General features: G+C 37.3%; 1 protein-coding gene across 1 annotated transcript in view; it reads left to right on the top strand.

The window, feature by feature from the left end:
- Positions 1-27,670, top strand: part of LOC150104032 (hemicentin-1-like) — a 792,930-nt gene that overhangs the window by 372,267 nt on the left and 392,993 nt on the right. Inside the window, exon 20 of the mRNA XM_090396385.1 lies at positions 22,375-22,545. Within this exon, the coding sequence (XP_090252511.1) occupies positions 22,375-22,545 (171 nt within the window). The remainder of the gene's footprint in view (positions 1-22,374; positions 22,546-27,670) is intronic.

Raw genomic sequence — 27,670 nt, 5'->3', positions numbered from 1 at the left:
TTTTGATTATTTCAGCCTTCTCCAAGAATGATGATGAGAGTTAGCATGAAAGTATTTGCAAGTGTTGGTAGATTTCCTGTATATTGAATAAGGAAGTTGTTTTTCAGAGACTGGCCTATTGTTTTTAACTTCCAGAGTGAATGAGAATGTTGGTTTAAACTATTCTTGTACCCTACTACTCTTTTTTTTTTTTTTATAATTTCCTATAGCTCTCTTTTCAAAAGACTCTTTGAATGAATTCATCAGGATTAGAGACATGGACATGCATAATGAAAGCTTTTTCCCAGTACTTTTCTTTAAACTGTAAGGAAGTCTTTTCTATGAAGTGCTTAAAGAGTTGGAAGTTTTTTCCCACTTGGTTAGACTATAATAAATTTAGTTTAATCCTTTATCCAAGTGTAAGCAGTAATTTCAGGACTGAGACAACTCGTGGTAAAGGTGCCTCAGTCCTGAAGATACTTCAGCTACAAACTTTGTTTGTTTACACTTGAATAAAGGATTAAACTCAATTTATTATGCTTAAAGAGTGAAATGATATCTGAAGAGGAAAAAATTAAGAGGTAGTGCTAATGTTTCTTTGCTTTCTGGAGACATTTGTAAACAGGTTTGTTGCATCTAGGCTTGCTAGAAGAACCAAAAAGATTGCCTATTATGTTTCTTGTTTGGTTTCAATAAAATGAAGGCAGTTTTTTTTTTTAATTTTTTTTTTTTTTAAAGATTGGCTCTGTTTTTCTTATATATGGAATAATCAAGCAAGAAATATGCTTAGCCAGATGGGAGGTAGCTGAATCCTAGCATCTATAATAGGTCTTAAAAACCTCAACAAATGACAAGAAGAAACCATAAAATGACTTATTTATAAATATCTACTTCAAGAATCTAAGAAGTTCCCCAAAGATATATAATAATATATATAATATATATTATAATATAATATATAAATTTAGAGGGCATATTGCATAAGTAGCCAAACCAGCACATTAGATTATCTGATTGTTGAAGAACACACTAACAAGCAGGGATAGAGAAGTTATTATTCCCCTTTATAAGTATTTTAATAATGTTGCATCTGGACTACTGTACACAGATCTGGACACCCAGATTCCATGGGGAATGAAAAAGTGGTGGAGAGGATCCAGAGGTAAGTTATATAAGTAAGTATTGGTTTCTTCCTGCCATTTGTTGAGGTTTTTGATGAGATTGTTCATCTTATTAAACATCTGCCATGTAAGGTTTTATTCTAGTGCACTGTAGTATTATTATTATTGTTATCCTCAGATCTCCATGGAGTCAAAGACTCATCAAGGGAAGCTCCCCTCTCATATACACACATGCACGTGCACACACACACACATGGTTCATCATACTGTGTCTTAAGTACATTCATATGCTCTGCAGACAACACACACACACACACACACTTAGGCAATACATTGAAATCATTCACTACTCTCTATGCAACAAACCTGCTTCTAACTCCTTTACTCATATCCTCTTATACAGCTTCCAGGGATGACCTCTTGTTCTACCCCATCTCCCACAATTCTATGAAAAAAAAAACCTCTTCAATGTTAATCTGATAAGAATCCCACCAACTTTTGCATCACTATAATATCATCCTTCCTCCTCCTATTCACTAAACTTTGTAAATTGCATCTTCTTAACCTTTCTTCATACTCAAAACTGCAGAGACCACTATAGTCAATTTGCTTCTGAAACCTTTCCAATATCTCTTCATCCTTTTGAAAACCAGGAGACCAGCTCTGTGTACAGTAGTCCATATGTGGTATGATCGAAGCCTTATATAAAGGAACCAGAATCTCCTTACCTCTACCAATCAAAGTTCTCTGCATCATTGCCAGAGTTCCTTGTTTTGCCCTCACAATTTTAATAATGTGTTATCTAAATTTTATATCCCTACCCACCATCTCACCCAGATCTCCTATTTCCTCTAATATATCCCCATAAAATGTATATTCTACAGCCCATATCTGTTTTCCAAATTTTAAAACTTTATACTTTGCAACGTTGAATTCCGTTGAATACAAATGGAATGGATACGACCAGAAGAGTATGAAAGAATAAAAAGAAAGATAGTGGAGAGAAAGATGTAGTAAACAACTCAAGAATAGCACTATATGAAGATTCAATCTTAAAAGGTGTGGTGGATAAGAGAGTTCACAAGGTATGTTTTCTAAGAGGGAGAATGAACAGGGTGATTGAGGCACTAGATATGAGAAGTAAGCGTACAAGGAAGTTCTTGTAGATAAACTTCTATGTTGGTTACACATGACTTTAAATTTTTCAGGAAATGACAGTATATACTAAAATATTAATTAAAAAAAACTTTAATCAACACCTTCCAACATTTCAGCAATGTTACATTACCATCTTCTGGAAACATAAACTATAATATGTGCATGCAGGCACTAACAATGAGCAATGAGGCTAAAGAAGGCAATTAGCGTTGGTTCTAGGTGCCTCTTAGCAGGCTAAATTTGGTTGTCTTGGCTGTTGGGCTGATGTTCTTAGGATGCAACCTTCCCAAATTTGGGACAGTTTCATGCACCCAAATTTGTTGAGATTTGAGAAGTTTTTAGAGCTGAAACTAATTCCAGGAACAATCTTTTATATTTACAATGGTGGTATGAAAAGTTCTCGGCCTAACAATGAAAAAACGAATTTATAATTTCAAAATTATTTTTATTTTTCAACATAATCTCCCTTAAGACTAATACATTTATTTCAGCTAGCACTCCAGCACCATTATCCTGTCCCTACAGTGGTCCTCAGTAAGATCTGCAAAATTGTGCAGATCTCATTCTTACCACCATTTTGATTTGTCCAACAAAAACTTCAAATTTCAGCAAAATGACAGTCAGTCAGAAACCCCCACAACCATACAGTTACAAAAATATCAAAAATAATGAAGATTCTCCTAAAATGCAATCTGAAACACCAATTACTACATAAAATAGCACTTCTCTTTTTTTTCCCTCCCATGGCCTGGAATGTCATCCTCTAGCTGACGTTCCATGATTATGTATAGCATCTCTATACATTTAGTGCTTGTGAGGATAAGGCAACAGCTCTTTGGTTGAAAATAACTGATTTCAAATCCTAATTAGCATGCAAGAAACCTCTGTGAGAAATTTTATGCTCAAGATATGGAGTTTGCAGGGTTTTTTCTTCTTGGAACTAGAGGGCAGGGTTATCCCATTATACACAATCTAGCAAGAAGAATACATGCTACTAATAGACATAATTACTGTCTTTATAGCCTTGGATGTTTTGGCAGTAATTAAACTAAAATCAAATCATCGATATATCTACGAGGGTGGTCTGAAAAGTTCTCGGCTTAACAATGAAAACAAGACATAATCTCCTTTGAGACTAATACATTTATTTCAGCAATGCTCGAGCACCATTATCCTGTGTGATGGTTCTCAGTAAGTTCTGCAAAATACTCCTCTACAGCTGCAATCACCTCTTAATTCGAAGAAAAATGCTGAGGAAGAACCAGCAGGAAGAGTTTTAGTTTTGGGAAGAGAGAGGAATCAGAGGGAGCCAAATCTGGGGAATAGGGTGGATGTTCCAACAATTCATAGTGCAGATCCCTTAATTTTCCCATCACCAAAACACCTTTGTGGGCAGGTGCATTGTCCTGATGAAAGATGATTTTTTTCTTCTGCAAACCGGGTCTTTTCTCACAAATTTCTTCATCTAGCCTGGTTAAAAGATCAGAATAATATTCCCCGGCTATTGTTTTACCCTTTTCAAGATAATTAATAAACAAAATGCCTTTAGCATCCCAAAACACCGATGTCATGACCTTTCCTGCTGATGGAACCGACTTTGCCTTCTTTGACACTGAAGAACTAGTTTCTGTCCACTGTTTTGACTGCTGTTTGGATTCTAGTATGTAATGGTGAATCCAAGTCTCATCCATAGTAATAAATCAATGCACAAAATCAGTTTTATTCTTGTTAAAATGCTCTAAGCACTGTTCAGAGATTTTCATAAGAGTGTGCTTTTGATCTGCTGTGAGAAAGCGCGGCACCCATCTTGCGCAAAGTTTTTTGATTTACAATTCTTCATTCATAATATATCCTAGACGTTCTTTGGAAATGCCTATAGTCTCAGAAATTTCACACACTTTGACTCGTCAGTCATCCAATACCATATCGTGCACTTGATCAATGATTTCTGGTGTTATAACATAAATTGAAAGCCAAACGGCTGTTTTTCTGGCATCCTTAATAATAATTAAGGGGATACAAATCCCTTGTTGTTCAACTGCCAGTAAGCAAAACTCTAAGATCGAGAACTACGAATCTATGAGTTTCATATATATACCGAAAAATTATCGCCGAATCCAAGTGTAAATGACCACTTGGTAGTACAACACCAAGGCAACTCAAAGCAAAGGTGGAGCAAGCTCCCTCACTATCCTTGATATTTTCTCATAATGTAAAAACACAGCCCCTAAGGGATGTAATACTGTAATTACATTATGAGGGGAAGTCACTACTCAGACCGGTTAGTGATCTCCCCTTATCTTCCAGGTCTACCTACTCTCATCGGTGAGTAGGTAGACTTGGAAGATAACAAGGTTTAAGTGAAAAGAACTTACATACCTTTACTATACGAATGCCATAAAGGTGTGTTTGTATATTATAACATAAATTGAAAGCCAAACGGCTATTTTTCTGGCATCCTTAATAATAATTAAGGGGGACACAAATCCCTTGTTGTTCAACTGCCAGTAAGCAAAACTCTAAGATCGAGAACTACGAATCTATGAGTTTCATATATACCGAAAAACTATCGGCGAATCCAAGTGTAAATGACCACTTGGTAGTACAACACCAAGGCAACTCGAAGCAAAGGTGGAGCAAGCTCCCTCACTATCCTTGATATTCTATCACTGATGAGACCTCAAAAAAGGTTGAAACCAGTCTGGGTAGTGACCTCTTCTCATAATGTAATTACAGTATTACATCCCCTATGGCTGTGTTTTTTTACATTATGAGAAAATATCAACGATAGTGAGGGAGCTTGCTCCACCTTTGCTTCAAGTTGCCTTGGTGTTGTACTACCAAGTGGTCATTTACACTTGGATTCGCCGATAGTTTTTCGGTATATATGAAATTCATAGATTCGTAGTTCTCGATCTTAGAGTTTTGCTTACTGGCAGTTGAACAACAAGGGATTTGTATCCCCTTAATTATAATTATGATTTCTGGTGTTGTTACACTTTTTGGACGTCCTTCACATGGATCATCTTCCAGGCTGGTACAGCCATGTGTAAACTCGGCAGCCCATTTCTTAATTGTCATAAATGATGGAGAAGTGGTGCCCATAAACTTTTATGAACTTTAAATGAATTTCTTTTGGTGTTAAACCTTCTTTTATACTCAATTTTATCCATTTCAAGGGATACAGACAATGCTTTTGCTTCAGACAGCGGTATAAAACAAACTACTTGATAGAATGACTTGCAATTTCACATGGATGCTTATTACAGATGTACCAACTTAGAAAAAAAAATCTTGCCGATAGTATTGCCATCTATGGTCAAGGCTGAGAACCTTTCAAACCACCCTCATATATTTTTGCTATGGTGTAGTAAAGTGGCCTTCTTCTAGCGTATTCTCTGGTGGTATCTAGTGCATGGTTCACAAGTCCTGATTGACTGTATTGGTGAAACTGGATGTAGTCGTTGTGTTCAGATATCCTGATATTAGCTGTCCTGCCTGTTTGGCCATAGTTAGTAGTTGTAGTTAGAATCAGGGCCAATTTTATTATTAGGCGAACCCAGGCACTCGCCTAGGAGCGCTAAGCTTCGGGGCACCAGATTTTGCTACATAGTTTGGGGAAAATATATAGAGAGAGAACGTATAGGGGCGCCTAAATTTTCTTTGCCTAGGAGCATCAGATACTCTCAGACCTGCCCTGGTTAGAATGAATGATTTGATTGGGCATAGAAAGAATGTGAGATTGGATATATTGCAGATTATTGAGGCGAGTGAAAGACAACAATGTGGTAGGAAGGATAGTCTGTGTGTTGCCCAGATATGACAATGATGAGTTGCAGCAGAGAGCAATTCATCAAAGATATTCAATGGAATGTTAGCAGAAATGCGTGAAGAGAAAGGAGCACAGTTTGTGAACATGTGTGACATGTTTGAAGGATGAATAGATCTGTAGAGTAATGGATGCATCTGATTGGTTTGGAGTGAGTCATTTGGGAAGGTTGCTGCTAGCAGGAAGTGTAACGAGTGATGAAAAGAAGATACCAATGGAGGTCAAATATAATGTGAATGAGCAGGAGAGCAGACTAGATGAGACTGTTGTGGTTATGAATGGAGAACAAAATATGAGAACAGGAAAGCAGTTAGACAAGGAAATGGGATGGGCCAGGCAGGTCAGGGGGGGACACAATGTATGGAGAGTGGATTCTGAAAGTGGTAATGAATGTACATGGATGGTAAGACTAGGAACGGAATGATCAAAAATAGCATTCCCATACCTCTCCCTCATTCCATCTCTCCTAATGTTTCCATTCTCTCCTCTTCTAGCACTTCCATATCTCTCTTTCATTCCATCTCTCCTACTGTTTCCATTCTTTCATCTGCTAGCATTCCCATACCTCTCTCTCTCTCATTCCCTCTCTCCTACTGTTTACATTCTCTCCTCTTCTAACACCCCCCATACCTCTCACTCATACTCCCTAAATTCTCTCTCTCCCCTACTCTGATTCTCCTTGCATTTATCTCTTCCATTCTCCTAATCTTATCTTTCATACTTCTGCTCTCATTCACAAGACATTCCGCCTCCTCTTTCAGCTCATCTATCTCCCTCTGCAGGTCAGTCACTCTTAATCTAAATTCACTCTCCCAAACAAAACCATCTCCTAAACGTTCACAGTTGCTCACACCTTCCACAATATCAACTATTATTTTCTCATTCATATATATCTTTTTTTCATTCTCTCCTATCACACGACTTGTCTTCCTACGTTCATTCCCCGTTCCTGGAGCAGCAAGGTTGGATATCGATATTTCTAATGCATTTATTTCCTCCAGCTGCCTGCATTTTGCACACATATGCTCTCCGCTCTCTTTCACAAGCCACATATCCACATATGAATGAAGTATTAAAATATATAAAATATCTTCATTCACAATTTAACACCAGAAACCACAGATAGTACTGAATCCTATATATACTATGATTTTTCCTATACATAAATACCTATGATAAAGTTTAATTTATAAATTAGGCACAGTAAGTGATTAGCAACAATAGCTAATAATAAAATAGAATAATTGTAACAGTATAGTGTAATAAAAGTTATGCAAATGTGAATGGAATCTTAGCAACCTCAACATACGATTTTTTTTTCTTGTGAAGTCAAGAACTTTCACCTTTTCACTTAAAAAGGAAGCACTTTACAGCTTCTGTTTGGCATATCCAAATTGCCAGCATCACTACTCTTGCATTTTGGGACCATTATTAAGTAAAATAAGGGTTACTTGAACACAAGCACTGTAATATTGCGATAATCAATCTGATAACCAATACAACTACTAAATGGGTGGGTAGTGTATACAGTACAGCATGAATATACTGGAGAGAGATTTCATCATGCTACTCAGAATGGTGTGCAATTTAAAACTTATATATTGTTTATTTCTGGAATTTTCAAATTAACATTTTCGGACTGAGGTTGACTATGGTAACTGAAAACTATGCAAAGCAAATCCACAGATAAGGGGGAAGACTACTGTATATGAGAAATTAAGTAAATTAGACATCGATAAGGCAGAAGGATTTGACGGTATATCACCACTTGTCTTCAGGGAATGCTCTACGGAATTAATGGCACCTTTGGCACCACTATTTAACATGAGTCTAGCAACAGGGCAAGTTCCAAAGGAATGGAAAGTGGGAAAAATTATTCCATTGGCCTATAATGATTCTAAATTATAGGCCAATCTGTGTGTCTGAGGTTGTTGTTAAGGTATTAGAGAAGTTGGGTGAGGACTAGGATTCAGAAGTGGGTTAATAATAGCAATATGTATTCTTTATGATGGTCAGCATGGGTTTGTTAGTGGAGGTCATGTTTCAGAAATCCGCTTATGTATTACGACAAGGTGACAAACCCACTCAATAAAGAAAATGTATATATGGTGGTGTACATGGATTTTTCAAAGGCCTTTGATAGACTGCCACATGACAAGCTAGTGGCTAAACTGAAACAGATGGGATTAGATAACAGACTAGTAAGATGGATAGCTGATTGGCTGTCGAACAGGTATCAGCAGGTTGTATATGGAGGAGTGGTATCCCAAAGGAGGAAGATCATTAGTGGAGTGCTGCAGACATCTGTTTTGGAATCATTATTGTTTATTTTGTACGTTAATGATATTGGAACTGACTTAACTGTAGATATGAAGTTGTTTGGCAATGATGCAAAGTTGGGAAGGGCTATGAGGAGTAGAGCAGATATTATGGACTTGCAGGTGGATCTGAATAGCCTATGTGAGTGGGGCAAATGAGTTTAGCTTTCAGTTTAATGTTGCAAAGCACAAGGTCTTGAAATTTGGTAAGCAAGGTTCAGATGCACAATATACAATTGATGGAGGGATGTGGAGAAGATCAGAGATCTGGGAGTGATGGTGGATTGAAACTTGAAGTTTGGGGGCCACATATGGACTTCTGTACACAGATTTTGTCACCTAGTTTTCACAGGGATATATTGGAGAAAGTCCAGGGAAGGTTTATAATGTTAGTGACAGGTCTATAGTAAGTCAGATATGAGGAGAGATTGAGGAAATGCTACTTACAGAGCTTTGTGAATAGAAGAAGAGGAGATGAAGTTTTGATCCATGCAGAATGCTATGGTGGTCTGGATATTTCATCCACCTCAGCCAGTAGGAAGGTTAATAGTGCTGATGTTTGGGTCTTCAAGAGGATTTGAATAAGCTGGAAATGTTGACAAATTAAAGAGGATGTCAGTTTAATTCAACTAAATGTAAATTTTGAAATTTGGGATCTACAGGTGGGATACTTCATACTCACTTGGTGGAGTTATACTAGAAGAAGGGGAGAGGAAATAAAATAACTTGCAACTTTCAGAGATGCCCCACCTTGTCCTTGTTACTTCCCCTCATTAATGAAAAATCTTCCATCTGTCAATCTGATAAAGACCTGACAACAGCTTAAATGTTGCAATCATATATCCCCCTCTCTTTGTTTTCTGTCCCCACCAAACTCTGCAGTTTGGATGACTTCAGTCCATCCTTATAACCAACATTGTACAATCCTGATATTTTAATTTTCTGTCTTTTGCACTCTCTACAAAGTCATTTCCTCGCCTTCAAATTCCAATGAATAGATATGAGCACAGAAATTCAGATCATGGGAGACAAATTTGTCTCCCACAATCATCACTGTTACACACAAAGCCATCAAACAATACTTTAAACTCATTCAATGTATGTGCATTCACCATAATATTACACAATGCATTCCACTCACTAACCACTCTTCATGCAAAGTATATACTCTTTATGCCCCTGTTTATAACCTTCTTATACAGTTTATGGGTATTCCCCTTGTTCTACCCCATTCTCCCATTCCATGAAAAAATTCTTTAAGGGCACAGCCGTGCCTTAAATACATTGAAATTCTCTGCAGACACCACACTCTCAGGAAATATATTCCAATCATTCACAGCTCTCCATGCAAAAAACCTGCTTCTAACCCCCTTGTTCACATCCTCTTTATACAACTTCCAGGTATGACCTCTTGTTCTTCACCAATTTCCCACCATTTTATGAAAAACCTCTTCAATGTCAATCCTATAACAACCCGTTACTAACTTGTTTGTCTCTATCATATCACCCCCTCTTCCTCCTGTCCACCAGACCCTGTAAATTGCACCTTCTCAAAATTTCTTCATATTCAACATTCCAGAGATCTGAAATTATTTTGGTTAATCGCCTCTGGATCCTCTCCAACATCTCTTCCTCCTTTTGAAAACCAGGTGCAAATCTGTGCACAATAGTCCATATGTGGTTAATCAGAGCCTTATACAATGGAACCAGAAGCTCCTTACTTCTACAAGTCTGTCCTTCACATTGTCAGAATTCATGTTGTCCTCATAATTTTGGCAATATACCCTCTAAATTTTAGATCCTTATCTACCATCACCCCAAGATCTCTTATTTCCTCCACCTCCAACAACATATCCCCACCAAGAGGAAATTCTACATTCAATTTTTATTTTGCAAATTTAAAAATTTGCATTTCACAACATTGAACTGGAATCCCCACTCAAGTGTCCCATTCACTCAGTCTATTCAGTACTGCCTAAGATAGTTTTTTAGCAAGGGATTCTAATTCTAACGTAATTAGAATCCCTTGTTCACTAACCCAAGTTGTTTATACATTTCTTCATCACCACCCTCCACATTTCCTGGCATGCAGCAGCTTCCAACTAAATATTTCTTTTTGTCATTCTCTACCTCATTCCATACTACCTCACAATCGTTGCCACTATTCCCTCTTCCATGTCTGCCCTATATGAACATAATTCTTCTGTTATCATCAGCAACATTCTGCCTCCCTTCTTGTCTATTCTGCCCTTGCAAAAATCACTGTACTCTTTCATTTCTGTTCCTATTAGGATATCTTCATTCACCCATATTTCAATGATTTTTAGGCAAATCAACTCAATTAGTGAAACAATTTTGTCTCCCTTATTTCTGATATTTGTAAATGAACCAGTCCTATTCAAGCCACTTGTTGGTTGTTATTTCCCCACCACACCTGCTCTTGCCCAATATATATATCCCCATATATCCTCTCACTCATCTCATCTCAACTACATCCTGATCTATTCCTCTATGCTGATCATCTCCATAGATAAATTCACTACTACATTCATCATCCACTCTTCCTATGCCGTATCTCCCTGTCAACCCAAGTCTCCCCCATTCCCCCTGTTCCTCTTGCATTCACTCTTTTTCTCTCACACATGACTACTGTTTCCTTTGCTATGCATTTCAGTCTCTTCAATGTTGCTCTCCTGATCTTTCATTTCACCTCTTACGAAGCTGGTCTGAAAAGTTCTCAGATTAACAATGAAAAAATGAATTTATAATTTCAAAATTATTTTTATTTTTCAACATAATCTTCCTTAATACATTTATTCCAGCACCATTATCCTGTCCCTATAGTGGTTCTCAGTAAGATCTGCAAAATACCCCTCTACAGCTGAAATTACCTCGTGATTCGAAGAAAAATGCTGACCAGTGAAGAAGAGTTTTGATTTTGGGAAGAGATATAAGTCAGAGGGAGCCAAATCTAGGGAAATAGGGTGGATGTTCCAACAATTCATAGTGCAGATCTCTTAATTTTCCCATTGCCAAAACACCTTTGTGGGCAGGTGCATTGTCTTGATGAAAGATGATTTTTTTCTTCTGCAAACCTGGTCTTTTCCCATGAATTTTTTCATCTAGTCTGGTTAAAAGATTGGAATAATATTCCCTGGTTATTGTTTTATCCTTTTCAAGATAATAAACAAAATGCCTTTAGCATCCCAAAACACCAATGCCATGACCTTTCCTGCTGATTTAACTGACTTTGTCTTCTTTGGCGCTGAACAACTGACTTCTGTCCACTGTTTTGACTGCTGTTTGGATTCTAGTGTGTAATGGTGAATCCAAGTCTCATCCATAGTAATATATTGATGCATAAATCAGTTTTATTCTTGTTAAAATGCTCCAAGCACTGTTCAGAGATTTTCATGCAAGTGCGTTTTTGATCTGCTGTGAGCAAGCATGGGTACCCATCTTGTGCAAAGCTTTCTGATTTGCAATTCTTCATGCAAAATATATCCTAGATGTTCTTTTGAAATGCCTATAGTCTCAGCAATTTCACACACTTTGACTTGCCGATCATCCAATACCTTATCATGCACTTGATCATTGATTTCTGGTGGTGTTACACTTTTTGGACATCCTTCACGTGGATCATCTTCAAGGCTGGTGTGGCCACGTTTAAAAGCAGCCCATTTCTTAATTTTCGAAATGAAGGAGAAGGGTGCCCATAAACTTTTGTGAACTTTGAATGAATTTGTTTTGCCGTTAAACCTTCTTTTACAAAGAATTTTATAACTGCACGATACTCAATTATACTGTTATCTTTCATGCTCCTCAATAACTTGATATCTGCCATTACATTCTGTGTATGTCCACTTAAATCATTTATTTCCACAAACAGCACTAATTCTCTTCTTTGGATTCTACTTCATCATATACTATTATTTGATGTCTGTCCATCATTCACCCTCTCATCCATTCACTAGCTTCAAATCCATCCCTATTTACTTTACTTTAAGATCCATCCTGTTGAAAGCGTTTGCTGTCTTGCATTATTATGGTATAACTATTTCCTTTATTCATCTCATGTCTTTTCATTCTCATGAAAAAAATATATTTTAAAAAATATTATTAAAATGTATATGTTATTAAATCAATGCCTGCTCTTCACAATGCTATGCACTTCTCCTAAATATCATATTCCTATCTACCCATTACTGAATTCTGTCCTGAATCTACTTTTTAAGTACCTTAACCACTACTCCTCAGATACTGATCAATATCTTAATTTGTTAGCTCTGTCTTGGAGCCTCCTTTAAAGAGGTAATAAATCTAATTTATCCTCTCTCTGTTCTCTTGAGATCCTGCCAGAGCTGAGTTAATGAAACATTTGTGGAGGTGTAATATCAGTGGGATCCCACTGATATTCCTGATGTGCAGATTTGCACAGAATTAAAAGATCCTGGAGTGACATTCGCAAGAATAGCTTTCATATGCAGGGATGATATCTTATTGCCTCTTATTACATTCTAGGAATATCATCCTTATATTTAACATGCTGCAATCCTCAGAATCAGTGTATGCAGTGGATCTCATTTGTCCTGTTAGGCTCTAATCCCAAATCCTTTGCACTGCTTTAAATGTTGGAAATACAGTCATGCTCAGAGTGCTGCAGCTCTGCCATCTGTGCTCTATGTGGCAGTGAAGATCTTGAAAATAAAGACTGTAGGTGCAAGACCTGCAAATATATAACAAGGAAGAACATTGATCCTTCTCCTGAACATTTTAAAGAGAAGAATGAAAAAGATATTCAAAAGAATAAAAATGTGGAAGCATAAGTGGAAGCATATCAGTTCGATAAAATCTGGTGGAAAAATCTTCTTATACTGAAGATAACAGTAAAATAAATATTAAAGGGGAGTAGGTGTCCCTTCCTCGATAAGTCTTTGGACTCCCTGGAAGTGTCACATATAATAATAATAATAATAATGATAATAATTAACGCATGCAGGCAGGCATACACACACAAACAGAACTCTTCCACTGTCTCACAACGATATCATCCCTGAACAGTATGATATACTTCAATCTCAGTAAAGTGAATCAGAGGAAAAAAAATGAATATGCTCTCATATCTGATAATAAAGGTTTCCACATCCATAAAACTGCCCATTATTCTAGATAGAGCAAAATTTGACGATGTCTTGTGTAATTTTCCTGAGGAAGAAGACCAGTGTCCATCACACTTCCCCATAAAGGAAAACTCCAAGACTGATAAAAACAAGACTTCAACAACACCAGACACCTGAAGACTCATATAAAATAAGTAACAAAATTATTCCTGTAATAGAATTTTCTTGTATTCTGCTAGATACTGGATGATATTGATACTGCTGCAGAAATACAATCCTCACTGCACTTTTATAAGTCTAGTGAAAATCCTCCATTATGAAAATTAACCATCATTCATGTGAGCAGGATGTGGACATACCTACCCACATTGGAGTCAGCATCCTTGAGGGAAACCATACCCATTTAAACATAGCAGCTGATGCCATCTGCTACAGTTGAATCTTATCTTACAGTATGCTAAGATAAGATTCAACTGTCAATACCTTGGAGGTTCAGCAAACTGAAAGATGTATACAACTTTAGTCTTAGACAGAATCTCATAGTGCAAATAATACAATACAGTACAGAGCATATAAATATGCTCTGTACTGTATTGTATACTTAAAAAGAAATATTACTAAATTAATAATAAAACTAAAATTAAATTAAGACATTTGTATATAGAATTGCATATACAGATATATACAATAAAAATTCTCATTCACATACAGGGAATATATAAGACAAGCTGAATAAATCAACCTGGGAAAGACTTGGGACGAAGATCTTTCCAAGATTACTCCAAAACTGTCTGTCCATGGCTCTCCTTTCCCATGTCACTCCTGCAAATCTCATGATATCATCAATCCACCGTGATTTAGGTTGCCGTCGTGGTAATTTTTCCTGTTGTGGAATCCAATCCATTACTTCATTTCTCCATTGTTGATCTTGTCTTTGAGCAGTATGCCCAGCCCATTGCCACTTCAGATGTTTCACTCTTCCTATGATGTCAGAGACTTGGGTTTGATTTCTTCTCCACTTATTCCTTTTGTAATCCAGTCTTGTGATACCAAGCATACTTCCTTCCATGCTAAATTATTATTATTATTATTATTATTATTATTATTATTATTATTATTATGTGACACCTCCAAGGAGTCCAAAGACTCATTGAGGGAGAGTGGGCCAACAACATCAAATGATTGATTCCCTTAATCGACCAACCTTTGCTGGTTGATGCTCTTTATTTTTGAATTTCCTTTGCATTTAGTGTGTGTCCATGTTTCACAGCCAAATATATATATACTAGGGGGGGTATGCTCCCTTGGCACCTACAGCCCCCCCCCCCCCCCCCCCCCCCCCGAGTTCCGGACTGGTAGGCTGGTTCTCCTTGAATTCTGATGACTTGAATTTTGAAGACTCAAAAGGGGGTTCTTCACCACCCCCGGCGCCTACACCGCCCAACCCCCCAAGTTCCGGACTGGTAGGCCGGGGTTCTCTTTGAATTTTGAAGACTCGACACTCAGGGTAGCCCCTGAGTTTCAAAACATTTCAAATAACTTGACAAAAAATGTGACACAAAAACGTTTCATAAAGAGGCTTATCATTTTATGTCTATAGGGTAGATTGCTTGGAAAGAAGTCAACAGATATCCCCATGGGCAAGGTGCACCATGTCATGTCATGTATTTGTAGCTGGTATAAATTGGAGGAATATGATGCTCCTAAGTCAGTGCAGTGGCCGAGTGAAATGGCAGCAAGAAGGGAACTGACAGAGTTTGAAAGATACATTATAATAGAATGTCATGTTACAAGGCTATCTGTTTGGCAAATTGTTGACGAATTCAGCCATCCCAGGTCAACAGTCAGTGATATCATACTGAGATGGAAGTGCAGGAAGTGAACTGCAAGTGTTACCCCCCAGTGAAAGTAGGGTGCTGTGAATGATAATATCTAAAAGTTGCTGTTTGTCAGCAAACACATTGAATGCAGAGTTCCAGGCATCTACTGGAACACAAATCTGTACAAAAACATTTAGAACCAAGGCTCACAACACAGGTTTCCATGGTAGGACCATAATATGCAAGCCCCACGTTACCCAAACCAACATGCAGTCATCTTCAGTGGTGCAAAGAGTGTGCACAGTGGACCATGGAAGTTTGGAAAGCTGTGTTATGGAACAATGAATCCTATTACACTCCCTGATGAGCAGATCGCGAAGGTGTGAGTATGATGGATACCCAGTGAATGTCTCTTACCAGAGTGCATAATTCCAACTGAAATTCGGAGGTGGCAGCACGATGATAGGATCCTGATAGGATGATAGGACAACCACTCTATTTATGGTGCAATGAACACTGAACTCCAAGAGATATCTGAACATTCTGAACAACGGAATGCTTCCTACTTTATGGCATTTTTACAGAACTGACCATTGTCTCTTTCAGCAAGACTTTGTGAACTTTTTGACATAAATATCACCACACTTGACTGGCCTCCACAGAATTCGGATCTCCACCCTATTGAATATCTGCAGGATAAACTGGAGCATCTAGTGAGGTCATGGGATGCTAGCCCCCCCACAACAGTCCAGGAACTCATTACATGCTTACAGGAAGAATGGTTCGCAGTTCACATTGATCACTATCATATGTGTGTGGAAAGTATGTTCCATGGAATTGCTACAGTCATCTCAGGAAAAGGAGTCCCTACATCTTATTAAGGTGGATGCCATGGCCTGTTTATTCCTCACACTATGGTGTCTGTTGATTTCTTTCCAAGCATTGTATATATTGTGTGTGTGTGTGTGTGTGTGTGTGTGGTGTTCAATGCTATTTTCATTTCTTTCTGTCCATTGCAAGATAACTCAAATTCTGCAAACGTTTACTACACCACTCCTTAACATCGTCTACTACACCTGTCTTGGCCATTCTCTTCTGTTTATCATGAAGATATCCATCTATAGCCTGTTATAGAAAGATTCAATGAATTGGAACGGATGTAAAAGATAAGAAAGGAAGAACTCTATAGGAAATTAAAATATACAAAGAATGCAGAAAATAATTTGAAGGAAATGTAAGCTTTTTGGACATATCTGAAGGATGGACAACAGTAGAAACATCAAAACTTCAAATATGTCCAAAAAGCTTAAATTTCCTTCAAATTATTTTCTGCATTCTTTGTATATTTTAATTTCCTATAGAGTTCTTCCTTTCTTATCTTTTATATCCATTCCAATTCATTGAATATTGCTTCTTTCTATAACAGGCTATAGATGAATTAAAGGGAAGAGGTGTAATATTAGTGGTGATCAAGAGGAATGGACAGAATGAGTATGAGTGAGTCATATCCAATAAGTGGAATCAGTGGGACTTTTTATAGAAACATGAATGAGCTACATGTTTACAAATGCTATAAGTGTTCAAAACCAGATTAATGAAATTGTATCATTGATAGAGTTCATTGGCCCAAAAATTGTTGGTATAAGTAAGACATGGTTGGATGAGGATGACATTCTGACAGGAATAGAGATGCAGGGGTATGTAGTGGGGTATATTTAGTGGAGATAGACAAACAGAGCACAAAGAGGATGAGTGCTGTTGATGATGACAGAGGAGTTGTGCCCATCTAAGGAGGAAATGCAAGGAGCAAGTAGTGACTGGTTTTAAAGCAGTATAGTACGAGGTGGGGGGGGGGATGACAAGATGAAATGTTTAAAGTCAATGAGAAAGAAATATATATGGACAAATTATTCTTACAAATGAGAAAAGGGTGATCATTATGAGCAATTTCAATTATGGTAATATAGACTGAAAATTAAGAGACAGCTTCTGGAATGAAAGAGAATAAATTTCCTGAGGTTTTGAAGGACAACTATTTTAGGCAGTACATGAGAATCAAGGGTCTTGGATGTCTCATCAGAGAGTGTTATTAAAAATGTTGTGTCAAATCTTCCTCCAGTTAATGAAAGTGACTATAATGTGATCACTTGAGTGGTAGTTAGCTATATCAAGACTTCTGTGAGAAAGGGATATATGTGGAACTATAAGGTGGGTGATTATGACAAACTCAAGAGGTGGCATGAAGCTATACCATGGGATGAGGAATTGCATGGGAAGGAAATCAGTACTGCTTGGTCTCTGTTTTTAGGAAGTATCTGACAAAGGCATTGACTGAGTCTATTACAAAGATCAGGAAAAAAAAAAGAATTGTGGAAACAAGATGAGTAGCAATAATCAGTTAAGAGAAGTACAAAGAGCAAGTAAGAAAGGTGACTTGACTCGCTTGCTAAATAAAACAGAAGTGCAGTATGGGTAGCAGTTAGCAAATGAGATGAGACCAAAACAAATTATAGGTAGCTTTTTCGATATGTGGAAAGTAATAATGATTATGTACCTTAGAAGGAGCAATGACTATGAGATGATGATGATGCTGGTTAGTGATAATGGTAGAATGACAACCACTGATGAGAATATAGTAGAGGTGTTAAGTGCATAATTCATTAAAGCATTCCATCCTTGTGAATGTAACATAATGTAGAACTTAAGAGCAGTGGGAGTGGGGAAGGGGGGGGAGGGAATTGCCACTGATAGCAAGTAAGAAAAAGGTATATGAGGAACTGAGTAAACTTGATGCCAAACAGGCCATGGGATTTGATGGTATATCGATACATTTGAGGGAATGTTCCATGGATTAACAACAGCTTTAACTTACTTTTTAACATGAATCTTAGATTGGCCAAGTTCCAAAGGAGTGGAAAGAGGACAAAATTGTTCCACGTCATTAAGGGGCTGATAAGATTAAAGTTTTGAATTATAGGCCTATCCTTGTCTGGAGTTGTGATCAATATGTTAGAGAGGCTAGTGAAGACCAAGATTTCGGAATTGGATAGACAGCAGCAGAATTCTCTTTGATGGACAACGTGGGTTTGCTAAAGGAAGGTCAAGTTTTAGCAGTCTGCTTAGTTATTATAACAAGGTGACAAATGCATTTGGCAAGGGATTGCATACACAGTAGTATATTTAGATTTTGCAATGGCCTTCAGTAGATTGCCACATTACAAGCCGGTAATTAAATTGGAGCAGATGAGATTGAATTGGAGATTGGCTGTCTGATAGGTATCATCAAATTGTGTATGGGGACAAGGGAACAGTATTCCACAACAGGAGTGGAAACAAGTGTTGTGTCCTGGGGCACACAACTCACCAACCAGCTGCAGTGTCAACTCCTCGTTGACAACTACATCTTGTGAAGTTATCACTAAAGCTAAAACACTTCACTGTAACTGAAGCAATTAGCATCTAATTGCTTCAGTTACATGCTGCTTAAGTTATTTATCTCTCAGAAATTCAGTAAAATCACTCTCCTTGTTCTCATACACTATCTCCTCCTTTCATTCCATATTCCTGTATTTAAAGTCTCCCATCAGGATCACCTTCTTTTTACATGCTCAACCAATCTGTCTAAATATTTCACAATCAGTATTCTCTACATTCCCTGACTTATAACAGATCCTATCAGATATACTAGTCTGTTAATTTAAATTTCACACCACACAGATTCAAAATCTGCACATGCACTATTAACTTCCATAATTTAGATATCGTTTCTCTGCAATCATTAACAGCACTCTCCCTACTCTTTTAATATTTCTATTCCCAACATCACATCCTCCTCTAACAACCAAGTTATACTTATTCTAATTATCTTTATGATCAGCCTCAACTTGTGAAGCAGGACAATATAACTAAATGGATTGTACGACAGGAGGAAGATGGATACCAGATTGAAGATGTAGTTGTAACAGCACAAGATAATAGAATGCATAAATGTGAGGATGAAACAGTTAGGAATGGAGATCAGAATCAGGGAAACTGGAGTGGTCAGACCGAATAGAGAGGCATGGTATAGCAGCTAGAATAGAATAGAGAATGTTGGTGTTGGTAAAATGGCCTTAAATTTAGAAACAGAGATTGTTATGTTTCCAGCAAACTCAGCTCTCTTATTTTGAATACTCCTTACATTTATGTACAAACATAACAATCCCTGTGTCTTAATTTAAGGCCATTCTACCAATACCAACATTCTCTATTCTAGCTGTTATATTACACCTCTCTATTCGGTCTGACCACTCTAGTTTCCCTGATCCTGACTCTGATTTTCATTCCATTCCATTTTTCCATTCCTACCTGTTTCATCCTCGCCTTTATCATTCCACCACTTTGTGCTGCTGCAACAACCACATCTTCAACGTAGTATCCATCTTTCTCCTGTCGTAATCCATTTAGTTGTATTGTCCTGCTTCACAAGTCGATGCTGATCATTTACTACATTAACTTCTTGACTCTGTGCTACTCAGAAAACAATAGCATTTTAAATGCTCAACACCAAACCCAATCAAATGAAATCCATCAACTTTAAACCATTCCAACTTTCCTTCAAATTCACTCCATAGATTTACAAATTGAACCTCCCTTTGCAACTCAGATCTCTTACTATTTATTATCTCTGCTCTTCTCAATTCACTATTGTCATATCTGGGCAACATGCTGATAACTTTTCCAACAATACTATTATTCGTTACCTGCTGCAACAACGTCCTCGTGTCTTTATCGACATTCTTTTTTTCCTGAACTAAGTCATTTGTGTCCACAACTCCCACTAATTTGGATGTGCAGTCTTTCCTTTTATTTGTTTCATTGTTCCTCCAACAAAGCATGTTTTGTGCACTTTATTAGTTATCACACCTATCATGATCAAGTCCCCCATAAAATGATATATGACTATCCTTTGATTCTTTCTTCATAATACTAACTTCTTCCTTCTCGTTCTCATCAGTGATCATCTTCTTTACATGTTTAATATCCTCTTCCAGATGTTTTGTTTTGCTTTTCATTTTTGCTAACTCTTGCCTAAGCTCTTCTAATGCAGTCCCAACTCTTGCTCCCATTTCAAATCGCCCTAATCTATCAAGGCAGAGCTTGATCGTCATACTGAAGTTTTTCATTCACCAGTGTTCATTTCTTTATTGATGCCATTTTCAGAATCAGTAAGAAAAATAAGCAGCAAAACACAGCATAAAGAACAAAACATTCCAAGAACAATACTAGTGAAGGACACTTGTATCCAAACTGAAAAAAAAATGCAGCACAATTTGCAATGAAAGACCACACTATACAGTAATTAGAAAAATAAATTTTAGCACAGCTTGAATCTATCATGAATCTAAATGATATAATCACGTAATCACAAGAAAGATATTTATTTAACCAAATATTTCGGTCTGGAAATAGCAGACCATCGTCAGTGGTATTACAAGAACAGTTTAAAATATACATTGTAACAATATTGTTAATATTCTAGCTTGTATATTTTAACTGTTCTTATAATACCACTGACGATGGTCTGCTATTTCCAGACCGAAATATTTGATTAAATAAATATCTTTCTTGTGATTACGTGATTATATCATTCAGTCTTATGTCGCAAGTATCCTTGAAACAACAAATCATGAATCTAGCTCCATTTTTTTTTCTATGATGATGATAATTTATTTCAGCTGGTATCAAAGATCTTCATTAAATACTTTTACCTTATCAAGAAAGTGCATAAGTGGAATTTCAGATGCATATGAGGTACAGATTTGCAATTTCAGAAACTTCATAGAACTATGTCAGATTGCAAACTCTTCTGTACCCTTATTGTTTTAAACTGTTAGCATCTTTTCAGGCAATATGAAAGCCTATCTCAGTCTCCTTTCAAATGCCTATTAGGTATCTAAACTAACTTATAATTCCCAAAGGGTGTATATCCATTTATGACTAATGTTGCTTAAGTGGGAATATAAAAGGGCCAGTTACCCAAATTTACCAGGGTATGTGCAGGAAAGCTTAGTTCCTAACATTTAAAACCAGCGAATCCAATAAGGTTTGAAGTTGACTCATTTGTATCATGTGTGCAATTGAGATTTCACTTTAGCACTTTAATTTACTTCTAACGAGGCATGATGAAGAATTCTTGACTGTTCCTTTTAAATAAATTGCATACTAATAACTGTTAGGATCTCTAGTAGACATAAATGGGAGAATAAGCAGTATTACTTATGGACTCTTTAAGATTACTTCTCAGTTTTAAATAATGAGAGAGAGAGAGAGAGATTGAGCTGTGCTTTTCTTGTCAATACATTTGAAAAGGATAGTTGTATAAAACTGTTATTATTATTATTATTATTATTATTATTATTTGACAACTCCAGGGAGTCCACAGACTCATCGGAGGGAAGGACACCTGCTCTACAACTCTGTCTCCACCAACTCAATCCACCATCTGACCACAACTACACCAATGCCATCTACCGCTGACCACCACCACTAGTATTTCCACAGATAATCACAAACATCCATGCCCATGGCGGGATTCGAACCCACAGCCTTTTGGCTGGAGAGCGGATACGCTAACCACTTGGCCAGCTTAGCTGGCCGAGTGGCCAACTAGTATCAGAAAAATAGGAAAGCTTGATTTTTGCAAATACCATGTCTAACACTAGTACTATTAGATGCCTTCACTAAATGATTTGCATTTTGTATACAATTCCGCTTTCACTTTAGGACTTTTATTCTAGGGTGTGAACACTAAAACCATCTAATATAGATTTTCTGATATCATTTGAAGCCTCTTCAAATTGTATACATTTTTGATAAGTTTCTGCATGAATCATACTTTAGTTACATTAATTCTTGGGGAAAACTGCTTCAGTGTCTATTTGCACTACTTTTTTTTTTATGTCCCCCTCCCTTGCTGATAAAGAGGATTACTTGTTCAGAAATATGTTATGTTTAATGGCATGGGTTTATAATTTTTTTTTTTTTAAGTTGATGGAAACTGGGAATCATGGAGTTCATGGACTGCATGTTCTTCATCATGTGGATTTGGAGTTAAACATCGTTATAGAGAGTGCAATGAGCCTGCTCCAGTTAATGGTGGAAGGATATGTTCTGGAGATAGTTCACAAGCTGAAGAATGTGTAGAAGAACCATGTGATGGTAAGTAGTTTGATGTTTTTCACAACACTTTTCCTTTGGACATGTTTAGCAGTTAATGTGCAAATTTTCCTATATACATCCTTGCATATATCATTACATTAATATTAAGATGGCATTTCTCTTTAATAATATACAAAGCTATCTTGCTCTTCTGTGGTACTGATTCATATTGGCAGATTACAATCGTTATGGTATGATATTATTTCCATTTCTTAATTGTAGTTATTAATTCTTTATCTTTTTCCTATGTGTGCATATTATTATTATTAACATCAGACCGCCATTGATCAATTCATTGCAGGAATCCCCATTGTCATACACAAAGCTCATCAAAAAATTCGTATAGAACAACATGTATGCCACAGTAAATAACTTTTTTATTATGTAAATATTTTGTCTTATGTATCATAAGACATCATCAGTACAATTATTATTGAATAACAATAGAAATTCAAAAAACAGTAGCATGCATGCTTAAATTGGAATCCCTCTATGTATTATTATTATTATTATTATTCGTGACACCTCCAAGAAGTCCGAAGACTCATCGCGGGAGGACTGGAAATTAAATCAGCTGAAAATTAATGAGCTGAAATTAAAACTAGTTAAATTATATTAAAATATAACAGACTAGTATGGTAAGGAAGGTGAAACTGGAACATGAGAAGAGATTGGCCCTAAGATCCAAAGAAAATCCTAGGGAATGTTTTTAGCTATATGCCAGTAGGAGGAGAAATGATTGTGGAAGGATGAAATGATTGTGGAATAAAAATGGGAATAGAGTGACTGATGCAGAGGACATAGTGGAATTGTTCAATGAACACTTTATTGGTATATTTCATTCTGGAGGAGTAAATTTTAATACTTGAGGGATAGGGCAGGTTCGAGGTTTAGAGGTGCAGGAGGAGAGCGTGTTCCAAATACTGAGTACTCTGGATGTCAGTAAAGCTGTGGGACTGGATGGTATTTCACCATGAGTTTTGAGAGAATGTGCTAAAGAACTGACAGCTCCTTTCACCTGGCTTTTCAATGAAAGTCTGGATATGGGAAAGATGTCCAGGGAATGGAAGGAAGGTAAGATAGTGCTATTGCATAAGGGCGGTAGCAGACTGGAAGTGTCTAATTATAGTTTGTGACACACAAACTGATGACCAGTTTGTGTGTCATCAGTAGTTGTTAAGATCTTGGAGAAATTAGTTAGGGACCATGTACAACATTGGGCAGATGAGGATAATATTATCTGTGAGAATCAACATGGATTTGTGAAGGGGCACTCTTGTTTTAGTAATATGCTAGCTTTTTATAATAAAGTTACAAGAGCAGTAGATGAGGGAAAGGCATATACTGCCATTTTCTTGGATTTAGCAAAGGCATTTGACAGGGTACCACATGATAAGCTGATATTTAAGTTGCAGCACATGGGTTTGGATGTCAGGTTGGTCAACTGGATTCAGGATTGGCTGTCCGATAGGTATCAGAGAGTTGTGTATGGTGGGGCAGTTTCAAGGAGGCAGAGGGTTACAAGTGGGGTCCCACAGGGCTCAGTACTGAGACTTATATTGTTTAACCTTTATATCAATGACATTGCCAGTGGATTGCAGGGGGGGATGTTCAGTTGTTTGCTGATGATGTGAAGCTGGGAAGGGTTATTAGTAATAGTGTATATGTGTTAGTCATGCAAGAGGATTTGAATAAACTAGACAGAGGGGCAAATGAATGGGGATTTTGGTTTAATGCAGCAAATGTAAGGTCTTGAAGTTTGGAACACATCGATGGGATGCTGAATACTCTATTGGAGGAGCTATACTGGAGGAAGTAGGGGAGACAAGAGATCTGGGGTTGATGATTGATAGAAACCTGAAATTCAGGGGATATATTGCAAAGGTGGTGAAGGTAACACAGAGGATTGCTGCAATAATGAGAAGGATGCTGACCTGCAGAGTTAAAAGAGTTTTCATTCCGTTGTATAGCACCCTGATAAGACCACACTTAGACTATTGTTCTCAGACTTGGTCACCAGGATTAGAAGGGGATAAATTAACTGTGGAAAGGGTACAGAGGCAGATAAGAAAGATGGTTTCAGGACTGTACAATGTTAGTTATGAGGATCAACTGCAGGAATGTGGACTGCAGAGTTTGGTGAATAAATGAAAGAGAGGTGATATGATTGAGAGTTTTAAACTGTTTAGAGGTGGTTTCAGGGTTGACGCTGATGAATTCTTTCACTTGGTTCAACAGTGGGAAGTAGTTATGACAAGGGCCATCCCTGGAAGTTACGAAAGGAAACTGTGAGGAGTGGTTTCTTTGCAAGGACGGTGGTTGAACCATGGAATGCATTGCCTGATAGAGTGGTGAGAGCAAGAAAGATCAACGATTTTAAGGAGTGGTATGATAGACTTTGTGTTTTTTAGAAAGAAATAATAATAATAAAATTTAATTAATGCAATTGAGGATAACAACTTCCCAAATTTTTTGAATGGTGAGACAGTCATTCCGCCTAAGAATAGGTCTACGAAGTAAGTCTTCAGCACTTTCTATATATAAACATTCATGTTTATCAATGGATCTGTGTACCAGCTTAGTGTTTTACCAGTGGATCCTGTGGTTAGCATTTTCAATTCCATGTTGTGCAAGGCCAGATTTGTGAGGATTGATAAGATGGATGTAGTCTTGATGTCCAGAGGCACGTTTGTTTATAGATCTTCTTGTTTGTCCATAGCAAGACAAGTTGCATGAACATGGTACTTCGTATATGCCAGGTGAGATTGGTGAAAGTTTGTCTCTTGTTTGTTAAATCATCCTGCTGGATGATTTAAATAAATTGGCATTGGAGGCAACAAATAATGATTTTCAATTTCTGGTTGAAAAGGTGGCATACTGTGTATCACATTCATGGTACTGGATTGCAGGAAACTGATGAGGTTATGGACTTTGGGAAAATGGTGGACAGAGAGTTGACGTTCAGAGGGCATGTTGCAAAAGTTGTAAAATAGCTTAAAGGATGCTGAGAAACATGCCAACAAATAAAGATAGGGAAGTTATATCGCGAAGGCTATGATTCACCTCCTTTTTGACTAATGTGCACAGATTTGATCACCTGGGTTTCTCGGAAATCAGGAAATGGTAGAGAGGATTCAGAGATGAATGACCAAGCTCGTGACAGATTTGTGGAATACTCCTTATGAGAATAGGTTGAAGATGAGTTGGTTATGAAATTTGGTCGATAGGCAGAAAAGAGGGGACAAGATAGAAACTTTGAGTTATTAAACAGATTTTATAAAATTAATGCAAAGGAAAATTTTCAATATATGACAAATAGAGAACTAGAGATCATCTGTGGAACTTATGTAAGAGTATGGTTAGTAAGAGTGTGTGGACTAGATTTTTTGCATCAAGAGTTTGTGAATGAGCAGAATGAATTGTGAGAATTAGTTGCGAGTTGCCAGACATAGAATGAGTCATGAGTGAATGTAGTGGTAGATTTGAGCAGTGCTGAAAAAAGTGTTTTTTAATTAGTGTAGAGTGTGACTTTTGATCACAATTTGACAAATTGTCAAATCCTCTTGCCCTGCATGAGGATTTGAATAAGCTAGACAAATGGGCAAATCAATGGGGAGGTGTTGGTTTAATGTAGCAAAATATAAGGTCTTGAGGTTTGGGACACATCGATGGGACACTGCATACTCGATTGGAGGAGCTATACTGGAGGAAGTAGGAAAGACAAGAGATCAGATTTCTGTGATATCTGATCTATGCTTTCTATGATATAAACCTGAAATTCAGGGGACATATTGCAAAGGTGGTGAAGGTAACACAGAAGATTGCTGCCATAATGAGAAGGACTCCGACCTGCAGAGATAAAAGAGTTTTCATTCCATTGTATAAGACCACATTTAGACTGTTGTTCTCAGATTTGGTCCCCAGGTTTCGAAGGGGATAAATTAACTGTGGAAATGGTACAAAGGCGGATAACAAAGATGGTTTCAGGACTGTACAATGTTAGTTATGAGGATCAGCGGAGGGAATGTGGACTGCAGAGTTTGGTGGATAGAAGAAAGAGAGGTGATATGATTGAGACTTTTAAACTATCGGTTGAACAGCGGGAAGGAGTGATGACAAGGGGGCCATCCCTGGAAGTTACGAAAGGAAGCTGTGAGCAAGAGGGTGAGGAGTGGTTTCTTTGCATTCAAGGTGGTTGAACCATGGAATGCATTGCCTGATAGAGTGGTGAGAGCGAGAACGGTCAATGAGTTTAAGGAGGGGGTATGATAGACCTTATGTTTCCTAGGAAGGACCTCTTGCAATGAGTCTTTTGACTTCATGGAGGTCTGAATAATAATAATAATAATAAATTGTGCTGTATTTTTTTCTGTTTGGATACAAGTGTCCTTCAGTGGTGATGTTGAAATTTTTTGTTGTTTATATTGTGTTTTGCTACTTGTTTGTTGAAACTGCTTCAGCTTCTGATGATGGCATCCATAAAGAAATGTATGTCAGTGGCATGGAAAGCTTCTGTACAAAAGTCTAGCTCTGCCTTGAATTTTTCTCAGTGGATGCATTGCAAAAACTGCTATATGTATGCACCAAAAAATGTGAAAGATTTGTGGATTGTTCGGGTAAATGAGAAGAAGGGAAGCATTAATGTATGTGAAAGTGTCTGGATAGACAAGTGTGATTAGAAATGGGAGCAAATGTTGGGACTGTAGTAGAATAGCTTCGGCAGGAATTAGTGAAAACAAAAAGCAAAATGAAACATCTGGAAGAGGATATTAAACAACTAAAGGAGAGATTGGGAAGGACGAAGTCTTCCCAATCTTCGTCTTCGAGTCTCCGTCCTTCTGATAATGAGAAGGACAAGTTAATATTATAAAGAAAGAGTCAAAGGATAGTTGTATATCAGTATATGGGGACTCGATCATTAGAGGTGTGATTACTGATAAGGTAGAACAATGAAGCAAATAACCGATGTGTTGCAGAAAAGGAAATATCAAGTGTCAAAATTAGTGGTAGTTGTGGGCACAAATGACTTGGTTGGGGAGAAAAAGAATGTTGATAGAAACTTGAGGAAATTGTTGCAGGAAGTAAGGAAGAATAGTGTTCTTGAGATAGTCATAGATATGTTGCC

Source organism: Typopeltis vanoorti, chromosome 8 (genome assembly GCF_054136105.1).
Source record: "Typopeltis vanoorti isolate ZY-2024b chromosome 8, IOZ_Tvanoo_1.0, whole genome shotgun sequence".
NCBI classification, from domain to species: Eukaryota; Metazoa; Arthropoda; class Arachnida; order Uropygi; family Thelyphonidae; genus Typopeltis; species Typopeltis vanoorti.
This window is presented reverse-complemented; position numbering and strand designations above follow the sequence as displayed.